Here is a 19,718-nt window from a genome sequence, read left to right on the forward strand (position 1 = left end):
TATTAATTAGGATTTTTCCGTGAATATTAAGATGTAACTTTCTGATGCAGGTGAACTAGATATTTTCTTTTATTAATATCTGCCATGATTGTTATTTTGTTCCATATTTGTCATGATTTTTTTTTCAATGTCTGATTACATTTTTGCTTTATAATTGAAAAAAAAATTACTATTTACTAATAATTTGTTTTTATATTTTTAAATGCTGAATAAAACAGTTTTGAACTAACACTATTTAATGGTAATTAATGTGTTTTAGATGTATAAGAAACTCTATCATAAAGTACATAAATATTTGATAAGAAAGGGAAGATATTTTCACTTTTAGGAATGTATTTATGTTAAACTTTTATTTAAAAAAATTATTTTAATAAGAGATGTGAATGTTGTGTATAGAAATGTTTTTCAAATATATTATTGGATGTTATTTACTATTTATACATTTTTTTCTACTTTCAAGTTTATGTGAGTGGTTTCTTTTATATATTTATAAATTTTCTTGTATTATTTATTAAGAGTAACAAAATTAAAGTATTTTATAGACTTTTTTTTTTCTTATTAAATATCTTGTTAAACATGGTATTAAAGCATAATATAGATATAGCACAAACTTTGTATTTAAGTGTGTCATTATCTTTTACATGTCAAATAAAATTTTATAATTGTATGTGATTTTATCATGAGTTCCAATCCCAACCACAATCTAAGTAAATGTTAGTATGATTCATGAGTTGACTAGGGCTAGCATATCCATGCACTTTGTGTCATTCTTTGGGATACAACAATCTTCTTCATCAATAATGTTAATATATCATTTTATACCCACATGAACATGTTTATGAAATCATCTAAGGGAATTAAATATTGAACATTACAATTATTCAACTATTGATTTTATGAATGCACTTTTTGTGTTATATTGTCAATAAACTTTTTATAAAATCAATGCAGTTATACAAACGAACTAATTGACAACACGGGGAATGCTAATGTTTATACAAAAGTGGATGGAAAAATTGAAAAAAAGAATTTGTATGACCCCTTATATTGCAACATAAGTTGAACTCACTCACTTTTAACTATTAAGTAACTAATTTCAAATCATTAATTAAATTAACTAATTTCAAATCATTAATTAAATTTCTTTCTTAACAGATCCCATTGGCAATTGATAATTATTTGTCTAATAGATAATATTGTTGTTTGGCTATGTTCATTGCATAAGAACGTTTATTTTGAAAAGATGAGGTTTTATGATTAAAATCGTAGAAGAACATTTTGAAAAAGAAACACACTCAATGATGTAGTAGATGGTGCTGGGCACATTGGCTTCTACTAGTCAATTTTCCACCAAAACTTCAAGTCTTACCTAACTTTCTATGAGGAAAATAGAAATACTTTTCACTTGGTGTTACATTCCCCTTAATATTTTCCCCTGATTGGATGAAAAGTGATTTGAATAAAAGAAAAGAGAGGCACGCCACCTGAAAACTAGTTACGATAAGTATGATGCCTGTAAGAATAATAATGCACACGAGAAGAGAAAAGAAGAGAATTTCATGGAAATTCCCAAAGAGAAACTGTGTAAAAGAGAGGCATAATACTAAGTGACCGTGTGGCCTAGGGCTGCACAATTACACACCTTTTAAGAAAGAACAAAAGTAGGATTCAGTTGGACTAGATTCCCACTAGGGTCAAAAGTCTTGCATCTGATTTGGTGCCCCCTTTCGTTTATCAAATCTCATAAGTTTTCAGAAAAAGTTTAGATAATTGCCAGTTTTTTCCCCTTTTTCTTTTTCTTCATAAAGTGATTGATCGATAATCTTATAGAGCAAGCCAATACAAAGCATTTACTGTAACAACGTTAACTGCAATTAGCTCACTTTAGCATGATCAATTATTGGCAACGTTAACCTGAATTAGGCGACTTTTAGGATGTTCAATTTCTCATAAAGTCCTGATACTGCCACTTTCTGTAGAAAAAAGAACAATCAATAGTTACAAGTTTACGTTGAGAGCTGCAAGAAATTGAAGCATATCTTTTTAGCAAGAGATTCTTGTTCTCAAGTTATCTTATATGTCTAGGAAAAGGAATGTTTATTAAAGATGAATTATATACACTTATAAAAGTTTAAAAGATTTGTGTCCATCTTAATCCAAAATCTCAAGATATTAGGTTTATGTTTTTTTTATACAATGTTTTCATACTTACATTATTTTCATCAAAAACTGAGTGTGATGATAGACCTGTCTCTCACACTCCATGGAAGGCTTTCTTGAAATACTAAGTTTAGCGTTATTACGGGGAAACTCATGAATCTTTAGGTTGAAATATATAAATTACCCTAAAGTTGGGGAAGAAATTCTACGTCATTTAAAAACTGACTGAAAGAAATGTTACTAAATACCACACGTTTTAGCATCATATATAAAATCGAGTCTCATAACTTGTATTAAATTATAAAGATGATCAACAGTAGAAATATGTAAATATATTAATTTTTTTACATCCATACCACTAGTTTTCAAGATTTTTCTACAACACAAGCAGAGCATGTGAAATAATTTCTTGAGTGTTTCGAACAGTGGGTCGAGAGTTATTCCTTCATATCTTTATACTATTTTTCTCTGTTTTATCTAGGGTTTCTTTTAAAATCTTTATTTCTAACTTGTTCAAGTTCGAATCGAGTGGGTTACTTGTCAAAGACATACCCTATTAAAGACTTGGAGAAACAACACAAAATAAACTCTTAATTTTGTTTGTTTTTTTTAATTAGAAAGACGCGACTAATATTAGAGTTATTTAGATATAATTAAGTGGTTTGTAGAATGTTAAGTGTTTGAACCTTGGAGTGAATCTGATTGAAAGAGTGGTAAATCTCATAACGTAATGGAAGCAAAAAATTAGAAAATAGTAAAGAAGAAGCAGAATGGAAAAAACGGGGCAGTAAATTATGAAGGGGACGAAGCTTGGATAACAGGGAGACAGCCTGGAGAAAAGAAAAGGAAAAAACAAAATATGTATGCTGATACAGAAAATTCATCAGACTCACTTTTCATTTGAGTCTTGAGTGTAACTATAAACATTTGAACCATGTAAAAGAGACATGCTTAGAACATTTAATACTTTTGGTTGAACACCTCAATCCTCCAACGGCACAGCAGATTCAGGTTTCAAGCGGTTTAATCGGACAGTTCCAAGTAAGTACTCTGGCAGCTCTGATTCTTCTTTTGCCTGCCAACATCACATCACTAAATATAAGAATTATGTTACATGTTAGATCGATCATAGACCAAACAAATTGATGGCTTGTTTTTTCTTCAGAGGTTTGTTATGTCACATGATCTCTTCCCCATATGTGGGATATATGGGACGTAGAATCTCACTTAGATTATTTCAAACAGAAATTACATAATTTCACATTTTCTATAAAATCATGAGTCTACTTGAAAGGAGCATGGAAAAATGGATAGTTTGACCATAATATTATGATCAAAAGGAACAAACCTCTATCAAAATTGCAAGGTCAACGACCAGGCTTGTGACATATCCCAGAACAAGGCCAATCACACTTCTAGCTACAGAAGATGATCCAATATCTACATCTATCTGCATAACACGGAAAACACTATCAACAGTGCAGAGAAGTTACAAATTATTGCACACCGATTTCAACAGTGCAGAATTAGGTATTTCAATGATCGGCAAGCTTTAAGTTCAAACTTATTTACAGATAAATGTTAAGCTTCCACATGCAAAAGCCAGTAGTTGATCAGAAGTGGGCTTGAAATTTACAAAAGTAAATCCTACGAAGGTTGTTAAAGTGGTACTTCAGCTTTACCTCAAAAAAATTGTCTTGTTTAAAGTATTTACAAGTGACAGCTTTCCCCAGCAGGCAAGCTTTTGTTCCGACAGCTCGCTTGACCATCCAATATCCCTGTATTCATTCAAAACCATTGGCTGGCTGATGCCATCAAGCATAAAATAAGGACATATCAAACATCATTGACAATCACAAACCTCAACTATGCTTGGAATCAGTTTGAATCTTGTGTCACGAAACGCGTCATCCCCATCCAAAAACTTAGCCAATAGAGAATCTTTCTTTACAGGTCTGTCAGATGCATAATATAAAACCAAGCTGTAGTTTGGTTTAGCTGGAACCTGACATTGATGGCCAAAATAAAAATCTACCTTGATAAAGATCCATCACTATGAACATATAATAAATTTCCGGTTTTGCATCAATTTTTATTTACATAGTTACATGTATGTACTCTTTCATGCATACAAAGATCTCTTCAGCCATTGCAATCTCACAGTTTCTCGTACTTTTTTTTAATATATGGATTTTTTTATCAATAATAAAAAAGAGCAGAATGTGTTTCATGGAAAGATTGACCAAGCAATTGGCTTTGCTTTCTTTCTCTCGTCCTATTTCTGTCTTACACCTACTCATTGCAGTTAGGGGGCTAAGATACTTTTTACTGTATGAATTCCTAATTGAGTTGTGGCTAATAGAGGCTAACCGGCTAACATCTATTCTTAAATAAGGGAACTGTACCTAGGAAATATCAAATGGTCAACTATGCTTTACTTCCATCTTGAAGAAACATATAATAATATCAAAGACTGCTAAAGAATGGCTTTTGTAAGACTAACATGCTTATTAAACTTCACTTTGCATGTAAGATAGAGAATATCAATAATATCCTTACCTGTAGATTGAATACAAGGATAAATGGAAGACTTTTCCCAGCTTCCGACTGCAATTTAGAAAGTAAGGATTATGCAGTATATCGAGTTTTATATAAACAACTAAGAATCTCTAAAATGTGCAGTATAAGGTTTCCAGAATAATAAGGTAACATGCATACATGATTTGGACCACAGGTTTTACTCTCACAGCAAGCAAAGCATAAAAAAGATAACAAGCTAGAACATTAAATTTACGGAGTTACAGAAAAGGTATGACTGAAGAAAAGGTAATCTGGAACATGCATATGGCAAACCCTTGGAAAAAAATGATGCACAGAATCTGAAGGGGGGCACAACCATATTATATGTAATTGGAAATAAACATGAAACTACAGAAAAATTAAGCTCACAAAACCTATTGTCAACAAATATATCTGACGGTTCCATTTAAATAAGGGTTGGATGAGGATACATATCAGAGAAACACTACTGATGAGGAAACTAATATCCGTAAAGTCTAATGAGAAATTTAAAACATGGGTTTATTAATGGTTTTAGAGAAAATCATCTCCTTAAATCAACATGTCTAATCCAAATTGATCATATTTTCTCCAACCTTAATTCATAAAAATCAACAAGAATTTTGAAGTTACAATCTTATAATATAAACTTTACCTGAACCAAATTTCTATGATGCAGTGCAATTCTGTCTGCAGCTTTGTCAACTTTTAACCAATCTACTGCTATGAGCTTGAGAAGAGGATCTCCTCCAACTACCTGAATGAAAAATTAAGTTCTTTGCCAGAATGTTACATGTTCCACAGCCTAAAAGCTAAACATTTAGTTCTTTGAAAAAATTAAGTTTGAATTACGAATAACTCACCTTAGAATTATCTTTCAGATAGTTCTTTCCTCTAATCATAAACCCTTCACCACCAGGACAAGTCCAACAGTCTGTATCCTTGTCATCCGCACCTCTGCGCAATGAGCCGTGCATGCCACTCACATCAATTGTGATACAGCTTGCATCCGGATCTAATTCTTTGCTTGCATTTGGAGCTGCAACCAGAATGACAGCTTTTTATACTAAAATTTTGAATGGTAAAAGGAATGAAAAAGATAATTAAGAAATTAAGAGCCTCAGGTGACTTTAATCATCCTTGTCTTCTGTAATTCGTATCTATCCTAATCTATCATTTTTCTTCTTTCAAGGTGACAAGGACTACATGAATAAAAGAGCTAAAAAGGACTGCAGTAAGATCCATTTTTGGATCAGTTATAGTTGAAAGTATCACACGAAGATAAGAGGACAATGCTTAATGGTGACTCCAGCATCTGTTGGAATTCAATAGCATATAATAGTTGGTTAAATTCTCTGAAGTATGTGCTCTCATAGTGCCATTTTTTGCAGGAATCGGATGCAGAACTCAATGTAATTTTTCAAGTTGGAAAAAAGCAGTTGCTGTTTTTAAAAATTGAATAGTGTAAACAAATAACAAGATACAAGGCTGACCTGCACCTCGCTTCACAGCCAAGTTTGACATGGCCCAAGAAACATTCTTTAATTTGACTTTGTGCTCCTGAGAAATTGGGTAAGGATTAAATTACATAACTTAACGAAAAAGTATGTTTTGTATTGAAATTTGAATTATAGTTGATACGCAGATTGAAGAAGGAAACCTGATCAGACCCTTTATCGTCATCAGTATCATCATCTGACGATGACTCGGCAGCGATTGCATCATAAAACTCATCTTGTATTTCATCTGCAAAGTCAGAACTGGTGAGAGAGGGATGGGAGCTATGCGAACGAACAGCATTAGAGGCATATTGGTGGAGGAGTGCTGGATTGGCTCCAATATATTCCTTTAGACCTGTCATTATTTAACATGACAGTATTCAGTGTCACAGCATAGAACATCCAAGAAAAAAGTTGAATTTACTTCACCTGCGACTTGGCACAACAACGCATATGGGACGCTCTTCTCAAATTTTGTGCACTGTTGGCTGTTCTTCCAGCGATACCAGGATGCTGAGTTTATTTCTAAAGTGTGGGACACTAAACATCTTGGTCTGTCAGATCCCATAGGTGTGTTTAAATTTCTGATTTCCCACGTAGATGCTGCGCCCACAACAAAATACATTCAAAAATCAGTATCATCATGTCTTCACTCATAATTCCACACTAAGACCTGCCACGTGAGATAATTTTCTTCATGATATTTATGTTTCTTTTTGTTTCTAGTTTATGTCTTCGTTTTACACTACAGAGGATCCCTTGTAATCCAAAATCTTAGAAATTAACTTCCTTTTTTTATTGAATTTCTTATTTTTGAAAAAAGAAATATGTCAATAAAACATCTTACGATTAATTTTTGTACGTCGATATCCTGATCTTGGAGGCTTTTTTTTATGAATAGATGGAAATTGCAAGATAGCTGCATCGAGAAAACATAAATACGTAAGCACTAAAGTTTTGGTAAGAAATGGATGTTATGCTTTAAGCAGAGAAACTTAAGTTTTAGGGAGTTATTTTAGTAGAGAAATTTTCATCAGAAAAATTAAAGTGAAATAAAAATATTCTCACTGTATGTTCCATCTTGTGCCCGAAACCATTGCCTGGAGAAGATAAAATCCCGCTTTGAATGCCACCTGGAGAAGGTTTAAGAGCAAATTTACGGATAGAAATTTTTAAAAGTAAAACATGGATTCATATCACAACAAAATTTGCTACCAATTCACAAATGCAAATACAATGGAACATGTATAAAGTTCAATCAGTTAGTCACATTGATAGACCATGTAAATCTTAATTAAAATATGCGTTTAATACAATAAATACTGGAACATTTCTTTTTTAGTATAATAAGTAAAAAAAAAAGAACATTCTTAATATAATAAGTTTAATTTTATTAGTTTTCCTTCAACTTCGTTAAAAATTCAGCTAATTGAATACATGGAAGTACTTTACCAAAATTCACGTGTCTTTACTACGTAAAAACTAACATTAATCATTATTATACATTTATTTTGTAAATTTAAAATTCTGTTTGATGGGGGTACAGGGAGAAATTTGACAGGGGTGCACGAAGAAATATCCCCATTAAGTGCGATCCATATTTGTTTATCTACTCACAGCAGTGTTGTGGTTTGCAGTATAATTGTGTATGTAAGTAATCATATCATTGTCACTTAAACCATTCTCAGTCAATTTAGTCTCTTGTTTCAAAACTTCAGCTATAATTTTCCTTTGAAAATCTTCGTGTTCTTGATTATTTTTTGGGTATTGAAATTAAAAATCAGTTAGACTGTTCTCATTCAAAGCATATACATTTGAAATCTTCTATCTTAGCCAACCCTATATCTCTTCTCCCACGGTTGGTGGCTACAAATAATCCAAAGATGGCTCATATTCCATTCTTGATGACACCCAATAAAGGTATGCAATTGGTGCTTTTCAATATGCAAGTCTCAAATTAGCTACTCTAAAAATAATGTTTGTTAATTAATGTGCTATCTTATGGAGCATCCTTGGGAAGGTACCAAAAGTGACTATTTTTACCTTCATGTCCTTCATCATTTTCACAACCTTCTCTTCCACAATAGAACACCATTCATTGTAAAGGACTTGGCAATCTCAATTTCCACCCTTTGTCAAGGTAGAAAAGAAAGAGTCACCTTTTAAGGTTTTTTTCTTAGAAATGCATTCAAATGCATTCAAAGATTGAATTCAAATCAAAACAAAAAAGAAAAATAACACCCTATGCAACTTGTTAAACTTCCCTTTTATTTCTTCAAATGAATCAACTTCAAGTGAAATGAATTGTCTTATGACAAATTAACCAAATTATAATTGAATCAAGATGTTTGGACTACTACAATCCTATGTAGAAAAAGTTACTATCAACATTGAATTTGAAGATTTTTCAATTTTTTCATAATTGATTAGGCTTTAGTAACTTATGAAATCACATGGATAAATATGATTGAAAGTGTGATGTTAATCACAATGCATTGCAATTGAAATTATGGATACGAATATTTTTTAAGACTTTAGCCACACTGGCAACATGTGATGATGGATAAGTGAGACTTATGCACATGTGAAGCTAAGATTGAACGAGACATTGTAATTGTAGAAAAGGAATTAGGTTGAACATAGTCAAACCTAAAACTATAGACACCAAATAGGTTAGGTAATTATTTATATAACACACACCATTGTATTTATCATTACAAAAGTGGGACAGGATGGTATAACATAATAAATATTAATCAAGTCCAAATGACATATACAAGTAATTGAGTTAACTTAAGCATTTTCTTCATGTGTTAAATGTTCTAAATCTAGTAAATTGTACAAGGTGAAACATTGTTGTGTCGCCTATTGAGGAAAATATAACAAAATTTTGGTTTGGAGATTTTGTAAAAAGGTCATCCAAGGTATCCTTAAGGAAATATATCATACGATATATTGTCATGTGACAAAGGGATAAAGGAAAACTGCGAAAAAAATTAGAGGAAATTATTAAACGATATCTAATAGGAAATATATGAGAAATTGATTTCTTATTATTAAAGACCAATTTCATTATGTGATTCACCTAGCTAACATCATATAATGGGATGACACTCTTGTTGTTATGTTATTATTTACTAAGTTATCAAGTATACATTAGTTATTGGATGAAATAAGAGCTTAATATGATCATATCATTTTCTATTTTTTGGTCTATTGGCTTATCCTATACATTCTTATCTTGACCAACAAATGATGGTTCAAAGTTATGAAAATGTTAACATCCATTAATTACCGAGTTAGATACTTAGGATCATATGTTCCATAAACAACATCATAATGTCCATCATAAGTCTCTACCAACTCTAAGTCACCCATCAACATATCCCACCTGAAACAAGTAATTATAAGAAATAATAAGTTAACCAATATGTTATCAAGACTCTAAACATTTTTTATAGTTAACTTACTCATATCTTTTTTGTCGCTCAGTGTTTAAAAACACTTCAAACACACTATCTGCAGGCGCATCAATAACACCAACAGACTTCACAAGGGCGCCCTTACCACTCTACACAACATATAAAGAGAATGTCAAAGAAATTTCAAAGACAGAACAAACATATATATTGTTAAAAAGTGGACTTTAAGTCTCTCAATAGTTGGTGACACAATAGGCCAAACAAACAAGAAATCTCGTTAGGCCTTAACGCATGGCTCTGATACCATGTTAAGAAATAGACTTTAAGCTTAACTCAACTCCACAATACCAATTTGTGAGGTGAGATTTACACCAACTTATATACTATAAAATCGTCTTATATGTAATTAATGTGGAACTTCCAATAAATATAAATATAAATTATAAGCATCAATTTACCCATAAGTCGAAAAACCTTATGTGTATATACATACCTTATGATCGGAAACATCCTCAAAGATTCTAATGCCTGAGACCACAAAGAAAAACATTTAGAATGATAAGGATATATCTAAATATAAGTTTTTCAATTATGGCAATTAAAAAACATATATGATCAAGAATATTATTTTTATTTATGTTTAATAATCTGAAAGGCAGATGAAACCCAAAGGAAATGCCTATAGAGCACTCCTTAGAGAAAAGATAAATTTCAAATGGAGATATCTATTTTGTTATATTTGTTCCATTCAAAACAAAATACAAAAATGGATCAATCAGTTTATACATGATCCAAGAGAACAACATTTACTAGCTGAAACAAAATCCTTCAACATTTGTAAACAAGTCTAAGAAGGGGATTGTTGTTTAAGAAAATCAGAAAGTTAAATATGAAAGTATATAATGATGAGATTTATTTAAGATTTGTTACTAATAGGAGGTTAACCTTATAATATTGCATGTTCTTATATAGAAAATTGGTGACTTGGATTAATATGGAATAAAATGTAACTGTAAGCTAAGAGGTGTGTATTATTATATATAAAAAATCATCTTGAATGATCAAAAGTAAAAAGTGAAGAACCTATTGTGATAATAAATAAGCTATTAGTATTATTTACAATCAAGTTTAACATGATAAAACCAAACACATAAAGATATACTAAGGTTTCAATAAATAAAAACTAGATAATAACCTTATCAGTATCTTCTATGGCCCATCCGAACTTAAATTTGTTTACAAAAGACTTTCCAGTAAAATAATTGTATAATCTTACATTCAAATTAGAAATAATAGACAGTCACTCACCAGCTTGAAAGAGAATGTTGAGTTATTAAGAAATATTTTGTTAAAATACTAAGTAGATATTAACAATGAATTTGATTATTGTATTTGAAATATTGTAGGAATTCCAAAATATTATTGTAATTATTACTCCAAAGTAGTGTGTGCATATATCCTCTTGCACTTATTTTTCCCTCTCATACTTTTCAAATGAGATAATGAAAGATGAAAATATATACCTTCCACAACACTTTGATAAAATTAGATACTTTTGGTGATTTATGTTAGTCATCTGTCTTTTTTTCTAAAAGGATTTTATCCTCAACACTATTTGTACTTCTCTAGTTTCCTTTTCTCTACAATAAGTATCTTCTTATATAAAAAAGCAAATACAACCTTTACATATCTAAGATAGAAATGAGCATTTGTTAAGTTTAATAAGAATTAGGAAAAAGGTACTGAAGGAACAGATACTGATGTGCATTGGCTGCAAAATTGTGTATGGTAGAAGAAAAGTACCCGACATAGTACGAACACATTTCCATTGATGTATATCAAATACATCTCCAGTTTCCCCTTCAAAGCCATCTGAATTACCAAAAAACTTTGACGATAGACGTAAAAGTGTCTCTGGACCTTTAGAATGAAACACCAAAAGTAATATTGATTAATACACAAAGTATAATGATATGTCTAAGTTAAAAATCTATTAGCATATTAAGACCAAAAAGCCCCCTGATGAATTAATAGATTAAACATTTTGAATAATTTTACCTTGGCCAATTTTTTTAAGCTTCTTCAACCCAGAGGCATATCGTTTCAGTTTATGTCGATTTCCTTGTAGATCGATCCTTACATACGAATAAGAGAATGATGTGTTAGTTTACAATAAGTTATCCAATAAAAAGATGGCTTTTAAGACGGGCAATTTGATAATGATATCAAGGATTACATAGATCTTTCATTACTCTAAAGACATAAAAATATTAGTAAAATTTTGAGGGAAGGCATATTCTTTGCAAAATTTATCAAAAAGTCACTATTTCTAAAGTTTACTTTATGAAAAAACATAGGAATCTCCTTCTAATGCACATGAAGCACAGACAATCTCCAAAATTAATGTGCCCAATGTCCAACACTCACACTCGTTCAACAAGTGTTACACAATATACAAAGGCGTAAAATTTTAGGGGAGGCAATGACACTTCATGCCCAGCTTCTTCTTACACCTCCTTAATTTCAATTTGCACTCCCATCAAGTTTTATATTCCTTAGTGTACAATTTAGAATAATCTTTTTTGTATTCTCGATTGTATATTTTTAGACTGAATATTGTAAACTGTGTACTTCACTAGTTGTTTTAAGATGATTTCAAATATAAGAAGTATTGATTGTTAATTTAGATATTTAGTAATGATGTTCATGTATAATTCTGCATAACATATATTTGTGTTGTAGTATCTATTACTGTGTCTAGTGTGAGTATTAAAGTCAGAGTCAGAGTACGTGTTTCATAAATTATAAATAGAGATTGTTCAACAAATGGTAATCTATGATAAATTTGCTAAAGTGAGTTCCAAGTGAAGTAAAAAAAAAACACACACATACTCCATTTCGTGCATTAGTTTATCTCTGTCATTACTTTCTGTTAATAGATCATGCTCTGCCTGCAAAAGAGGTTATGTTAAATAAATTCAAATAACCATATCATGTTAAATATAGGGATAGTTTTGCCACATCCCAATTCTTCTACCTAGGCAAAACAAATAGTCCTATATTCTTTATATATAATGAAAGCCTAAGTTGTTTCAAATTTCTATCAGATAACCCATAGTTGTTCAAATACAATTAGGAAGAGGAATGTTTGCATATAAATAAGAAAAGTGTTGTAAATAGAATTAAATATCCTAGCATATTTAGAGTACATTTGTATTTATGTGGATAGATTTTTTTTTTCCAACTATCCCTTTATATTTGGATTTAGTGTTGTATTTTTTCATCTAAAACCTAGTTTCCAAATTCATATGATTCTTTTTATGTAACAAATTCCATTCAAAATATACAACGAATACTGTCTTTGAAGGACCTGATTAGATTCTTTTTGCCAATGGGCAAGCTTTTTTGTACATTCTTTTTGTTTTACTACTTTCTTATCACCTTTCAACCTAAATGTACACTTAAAACTCTTTACAATCTTTTACGTGTTAATTACCAAGAATTTTATTAGTATAAGGACGTTTACACAAGATTATAATTCTTATTTTGATTTCTTTATTAACCATTGTTTTGTCAAATCTATGGAATCTAATGACATTCTTCTTCATGGATGTGTTGGAGGTGATGGCTTATATCAGTTTTCATGTCTCCCTTTTATTCCTAAACATTTTTTTATTCGTTCTATTAACTCTTATAACAATGCTACAACTTCCAATAATTTATTCTTGCAATCTTATACTAATACATCCTTATATAAATCTTATACATTTTTCTCTTGCAAAATTGTAATATACCATATTCTACTAAAAGTTCTGTCGTTTTGTTCTGTTTGTTTCTTCTCAAGCTTCTTTAATTGTCTATCAATCTTAAAGTGGCTTGTAGGGACATTCACCTGTTTCTTCTTCTACTATTTTTTTTCTTACTACATATAATTTTTGATACCTACTCTAATCTTACTACGATATATTTTCTTAAACAAGAATTTGAAGCTCTTTTTGTTTTTATACAGCTTAAATCTATGGTAGCAAAAAATAGCTCCAATTACTTTGGAAATGGAAAAGATCTTCGATGCAAGAAGACAATAACAGGGTTGATCCATATCATTTTGACTTGATTTTAGTTTCTCTATTTTTTTAAGAAAATTGAGTTGGGTTCTTTTTCATGCAAATTGATTTTAAAAGAAATTTGACAATGAATCTGAGCCTATATCTTATCTTGGTAGTAATTTTTAGAGTGTGGTTCATATATTTAGTGGGAAAGTTTGCTTAATATCAATTGGTTTTAAAACAAAATATGACATCAAATGAAAGCCTAAAACTCATTTGGTAATTATTTATAAATAATGATAGGATGACACATTTTTATATTTATTTAATATAAGTATAAGATTAAAATAGTTATAAAAGAATAAGTTTTTATATTTTTTTAAGAAAGAAAAAAAAGTAAAAAGTAAAATAGTATAATATCAAATAGATGTAAAAAAATTGTGTGTCAACGTGTCATTTTTCTTATCTATTTACATTAAAAAAGCAAACTTATGTTATTTTAACATACCTGTTGCCTGGCATGAAGAAAGGCTTCCATCCATCTCTGGGCTTCCTCAGCTGTGGCACAAGCAATCTTGACAAAAATTTATGTAAAAAACTCACTTCTATACTGAATAAACTAAGAAAAAAAGAAACACAGAGCACCCATGATAGAAAATACTAGCATATAAACAACATAAACCAATGAGAGTAAAGAAACTAAAAGTAATATTTTTTAATAAAGTATTACTTCTAAATATCACCAGTATAATGAATCAATACAAAAGCATAAAGTATATAATATATTTATTGATGTTACGTATAAAATTTTCCTTAAAAACTTAGTAACCGAGCGTAGGAAGAAATATTAAGAAGATACCATAAACTCTTTATCAAGTGTTACACCACCTTAAAACATGTATATGGCACAACTTTCTATCAACAACAATTAAAAAGAAAAAAGCTCAGAAATATTATAACTTACTTCTCCTTTTCTACCCTCCTCTTGACGACTGTAGAATCGTACTACATAAAGATCCTGGAGAAGGAAATAAAACATATTTAGTCAGGTACCATCAACTGTACAAGGTAGAAGAGTATATATACCATCTACTAAATGCAAAATCAGTAAATTTGGTAAATACAAGAAATTAAAAAATTAGTGTTTTACCCCATTGTTGACCTTCCGACATCCTAGATCCTCGACCACTAGTGTGGCACCTATGACTCCCTGTCGGATGGGTTTCTGAACAAAGGATTTAATGTGATATATCTAAGCAATACAAAAGCTACAAATGCAATATTACTGAACAAAAGAAAAACAGTATGCTCACCAGTGATTACAACTCACATTAAAAATCAAATTAAATAAGGTAAACCCTAAAAGTATTCAAACATTGCGTTAAAAAATATACACTTAGGACACTGGAAGATGTTTAAAAAAAACACAAATTGTTATAGATGTAGAAAATCATGAATTTTTAACTAGTAAAAAAGTATTTTCGAAATCAAAACTTATATTGGCATTCTTCATATTTAAAATTAGTAAGCTCCGAAGAAATGCATATAAAGACAGATATATATATATATATATATATATATATATATATATATATATATATATATATATATATATATATATATATATATATATATATATATATATATATATGAGAATTTGAGCCTAAAATATATAATTGAAATTAAATGCACTAAAATACATAGAAAGTGATGATATTGTTATATGGATTGAGATTTAAAAAAGAAAGACGGAAGGAGAAGAGAGATACAATGTCAGGGTTCTGGTGAGGATCACGCTTGTACATGGCAACGCACTTGCCTCTGACCAAGAGGAATCGGAGGTGGCAGTACTCGCGGCCGACGGAATTGACGCCAACGTGATAAACCCAACCAAAGTATTGGAATATTCCTTTCTCTTCGCCGCCGCGCTCAGAGCCTTCTCCACTGGACGACGCCTCCATCTTCTTCTTCCTGTGTTGTTCTGCGTCTTCTTCGATTGAATTGAATGAGATCACATTGCAATGGAAGGATATGCGAGGTAATGCACTTACTCACCCTCTTCGCCTTATTTTTTTCTCCCAAACGTTTGGTTCTTGTCCAGCCTTCTCTAATATACGTTCCCTGTTTGCACACGTAGATCTATCACCTGGGTCCCACTTCTTTTCTCTTTTCTTTCTTTCTTTTTTCATTAACTTTTTTTTTGTAATTTTATTTTTTCTTTTCGCTATTTTTGTGTTTTCTTTTCCCTTCTCAATCAAATTTAGTATACTTTTCGTTCCATGAAATATTACATCTTTTTTACTCTAAATTCATTTCGACTTTTGTTTTTGAAATTTTAAAATATTGATTCGACTATTCCTCATCTTTCTCTCTGTTACATAAGTATTATATATAAAAGATAAAAGTAAAATAATTACAAATATATAAATTCATGTTCATTTAAAAATAACTTTTAAAACATTAATGAAAATAAATAAATATTGATGTTTGATAATATTTCAAATATTTTTTACATTGTTTTTTTAATTTTAATTAAGTTTTTATATATTGATAGAAATTATAATACATCACATGAAAAAAAAATGACAGGAAAAAAGTACCAAAGTAATAATATTTGAATTTAAACATATATTTTTCATCTTATTTTGGAGACTTTGTAACATCCGAGATTATATAGAAGCATATAACATAGTAAGTCCACATTTAAATAAAAGAGAACAGTTAGAGTAGACTGTAAACAAAGTAATTAAGCTTACAGACATCCCAGAATGAGACATAATTTAAAACTTAAGCGCAAGTAGAGTGTTTCAAAAGGATAGAAATCACCGGAAAAATCCTTAACAACTAAATAGTAATTCAAAATACAAGAAATACTAAGAGAGTTCTAAGGAGACTAAGCCGCAGCATCGCCTTCCTCCAAAGCCTGCACCAGAGGCACCTCATCCATCTCTGCTCACATCCAAGTGGATGATCATTGCAAAAGAAAACATACCCAAGCAAATACAAATACACAAGCAAGGGTGAGCTAGATATAAAAATCATGTTATAACAATCATAGGCAACTTGCAAGTAAAGACGGATATACTATACTATACAAACATGACTTGTGGCACTTAAACTTGACTCGTCCGGACTTAGAATGATTGCCGAGCTATGACGGGTTATGCACTCGTGGTGGCTTCTACTACTTTGCAAAGTCATTGCCAATGGGTTTCACCCTACCACACTCACAATGTTAGTCCGTTATCACTCACCTTGGGCCATACTGGAAGCACCTAAGACTAGGACCTCCTGCTACTCTTCACCACATGGATCAATCCTCTTTACTTGAGAATGAAAGACCATTGGAGTGTCAGAAAAACCCCCAAGACTGAGCTACCATGCAAATCATTCTAAACACACTAAAAGGGCACCACCATGTATCCCCTTGGATGATCATGGAATTACGTCCAATACTAATATTTTCCACTTTAACACCCACATGTTAATGCATACATAAACCCTTAAAGCAACTGGAACAATTAAGTAAAATAGCATATTGGCATAAATAGGAATATAGGCCGAACAGAAAACAGCAACCCATAATGGGCAAGACCGAACACCCTGTGAATGGTGGAGACCAAACGGTATCTCACTTTCCAAAGGACAGGACCAAACGGTCCATAAATGATAAGGCTGAAGAGTGACCGAACATTATTCAGGACCACTCATTAAGAGAGACCGAACACTACCTGAGACCGAACGCTACCAAGACCACCCACTAAGACGCTACTTAAGAGACCGAACTCTCCTTAAGAGATCGAACGCTCAATGAGACAGAGCACTAAGGCCGAACTCTACTTAAGACCGAGCACTAAGACAGAACGCTATTACGACCGAACGCCAAGACCGAACGCTCAACGAGACAGAGCACTAAGGCCGAACTCTACTTAAGACCGAGCACTAAGACAGAACGCTATTACGACCGAACGCCAAGACCGAACGCTCAACGAGACAGAGCACTAAGGCCAAACTCCACTTAAGACCGAGCACTAAGACAAAACGCTATTATGACCGAACGCTAAGACCGAACGCTCAACGAGACAGAGCACTAAGGCCGAACTCCACTTAAGACCGAGTACTAAGACAGAACGCTATTACGACCGAACGCTAAGACCGAACGCTCAACGAGACAGAACACTAAGGCTGAACTCCACTTAAGACCGAGCACTAAGACAGAACGCTATTACGACCGAACGCTAAGACCGAATGCTCAACGAGACAGAGCACTAAGGCCGAACTCCACTTAAGACCGAGCACTAAGACAGAATGCTATTACGACCAAACGCTAAGACCGAACACTCAACGAGACTGAGCACTAAGGTCGAACTCTACTTAAGACCGAGCACTAAGACATAACGTTATTACAACCGAACGCTAAGACCGAACGCTCAATGAGACAGAGCACTAAGGCCGAACTCCACTTAAGATCGAGCACTAAGACAGAACGCTATTACGACCGAACGCCAAGACCGAGATAGAGCACTAAGGCCGAACTGTTATTAGTTACGAAACTGCATAATTCTGCAGAATTATGAACAACACCTAACCCAACCATTCCTAACCATTTTTACTAACTTCTGACACCCTTAATTCTGGTTTTATACTTAACTAAACTCATCTAAATGATTCTGAACATTCCTATTACCCTTATAAAGTGATTAAGATCAAGTTTTATCTTTTGAAACATCAATTTCGACAACTTAAGGACCCAATTTCGATTTCACCACTTCTAACATGATCTAGTCCAGTTTTATGATCCTAACAAGTCACAAATGACTTGCCTAAGATGTCCCAACAGCCCAAATGTGCCCAGAACCCCTACTTCCCCAAAACCACTACCTCACTTCCTCTCAAGTGACCCCAAAACACTACCAGTTTACTCAAAACAGTGCATACATCAAACATATCAAACTCAAATATCACCTCAGCCCAACCAAATCCACAGTCACAAATTTCCAGCATATAGTTCATACAGCAAATCTCAAAAACACAATTTCAACTCAAACAACATAGTTACACAGAGATCAGCACATTTGCACATTTCATAATAATAAACTTTAAGAAAACCTAGCTCCCCTTACCTTGAAACTTCTTTGCTCAACTCTAGGACCCGCAGCTCCAGTGGACACACGAATAATCTAGACAACACCCTACACCCCGCAATGCGGTGATCAAGAACAGCTCTTAGAGCTAGAATGAACAGAGAAAAACGTAAAGGAGAGTACACTAGGCACATGCAACTTGCCCTAGGTCCCAAACAGCGTAGAACAGTGAAGAGCTACTTACCCGCTGAAGAATGAAAATCTATTTGGATGGTTGCGAAGGTCTCTACGCCGCTATCACTTCAGCACCACCTAATCCAACATGCAACCACTAAATGTGAGGAAAAGCTAGAGAGAAGGCAGAGAGAAATGGAGGAACAAGCTTTTTAGAGAGAGTGGGAAGCTGAGATAATGAACTCAGATCTGAAAAATCCCTCCTAAGGTCATAGTGCCCTTAGTGTTATAGGCCTGGCTGCTTCAACATAAGGCCCAACTGCCTTATATTTTTAGGCCCTTACAGATCTAATAACATTTTATTGAACTAATCAAACTTCTGAAAGATAATGAAACTTATTTTAACAAAACAAAAAATTTTCAAATAAAATAAAAATAGAAAAATAACATAAAATAAAGAAAATATACTACTTAGTAAATGAAAATTTGCACGAATGAATTGAAATTTAGGATCCATTGAAAAGTAAAAAATAAATAAATATATTAAAAAAGAATAGAGATAATAAAATTTGAAACATACACATTTTGAACATAACTGTATAAAGAAAAAAAATCACTGGTGAAAAAGTTCTACTTTATACCGACAAATAAAATTAATTTTTATCCAATCATTGCAAAACAAAAATTACACTAATAATTTTGTGAATAGATATTATATTGGTTGTGAAAAATCAAGCATATTATATTCGTTGTTCCTAATTGCGATGAGTAGAT

The 19,718-nt window shown here is 32.0% G+C and overlaps 1 protein-coding gene across 1 annotated transcript; it reads right to left on the reverse strand.

Moving 5' to 3' along the window:
• Positions 1–2,946: 2,946 nt before the first annotated feature.
• On the reverse strand, positions 2,947–15,771 carry LOC108331239 (protein ENHANCED DISEASE RESISTANCE 2-like). Its single transcript, XM_017565885.2, has 22 exons — positions 15,456–15,771; positions 14,837–14,911; positions 14,651–14,704; positions 14,195–14,260; positions 12,533–12,591; positions 11,699–11,775; positions 11,444–11,560; positions 10,134–10,168; positions 9,689–9,789; positions 9,514–9,609; positions 7,287–7,351; positions 7,066–7,137; positions 6,648–6,821; positions 6,380–6,573; positions 6,213–6,279; positions 5,583–5,758; positions 5,375–5,476; positions 4,720–4,767; positions 4,022–4,165; positions 3,843–3,938; positions 3,509–3,610; positions 2,947–3,235 (listed from the first exon to the last, which is right to left on the reverse strand). Exons 1-22 carry the CDS (start codon positions 15,645–15,647, stop codon positions 3,143–3,145), a joined length of 2,205 nt encoding a protein of 734 aa, XP_017421374.2. The 5' UTR covers positions 15,648–15,771; the 3' UTR covers positions 2,947–3,142.
• Positions 15,772–19,718: the final 3,947 nt, after the last annotated feature.

The sequence above is a fragment of the Vigna angularis genome, chromosome 4 (genome assembly GCF_016808095.1).
Source record: "Vigna angularis cultivar LongXiaoDou No.4 chromosome 4, ASM1680809v1, whole genome shotgun sequence".
NCBI classification, from domain to species: domain Eukaryota; kingdom Viridiplantae; phylum Streptophyta; class Magnoliopsida; order Fabales; family Fabaceae; genus Vigna; species Vigna angularis.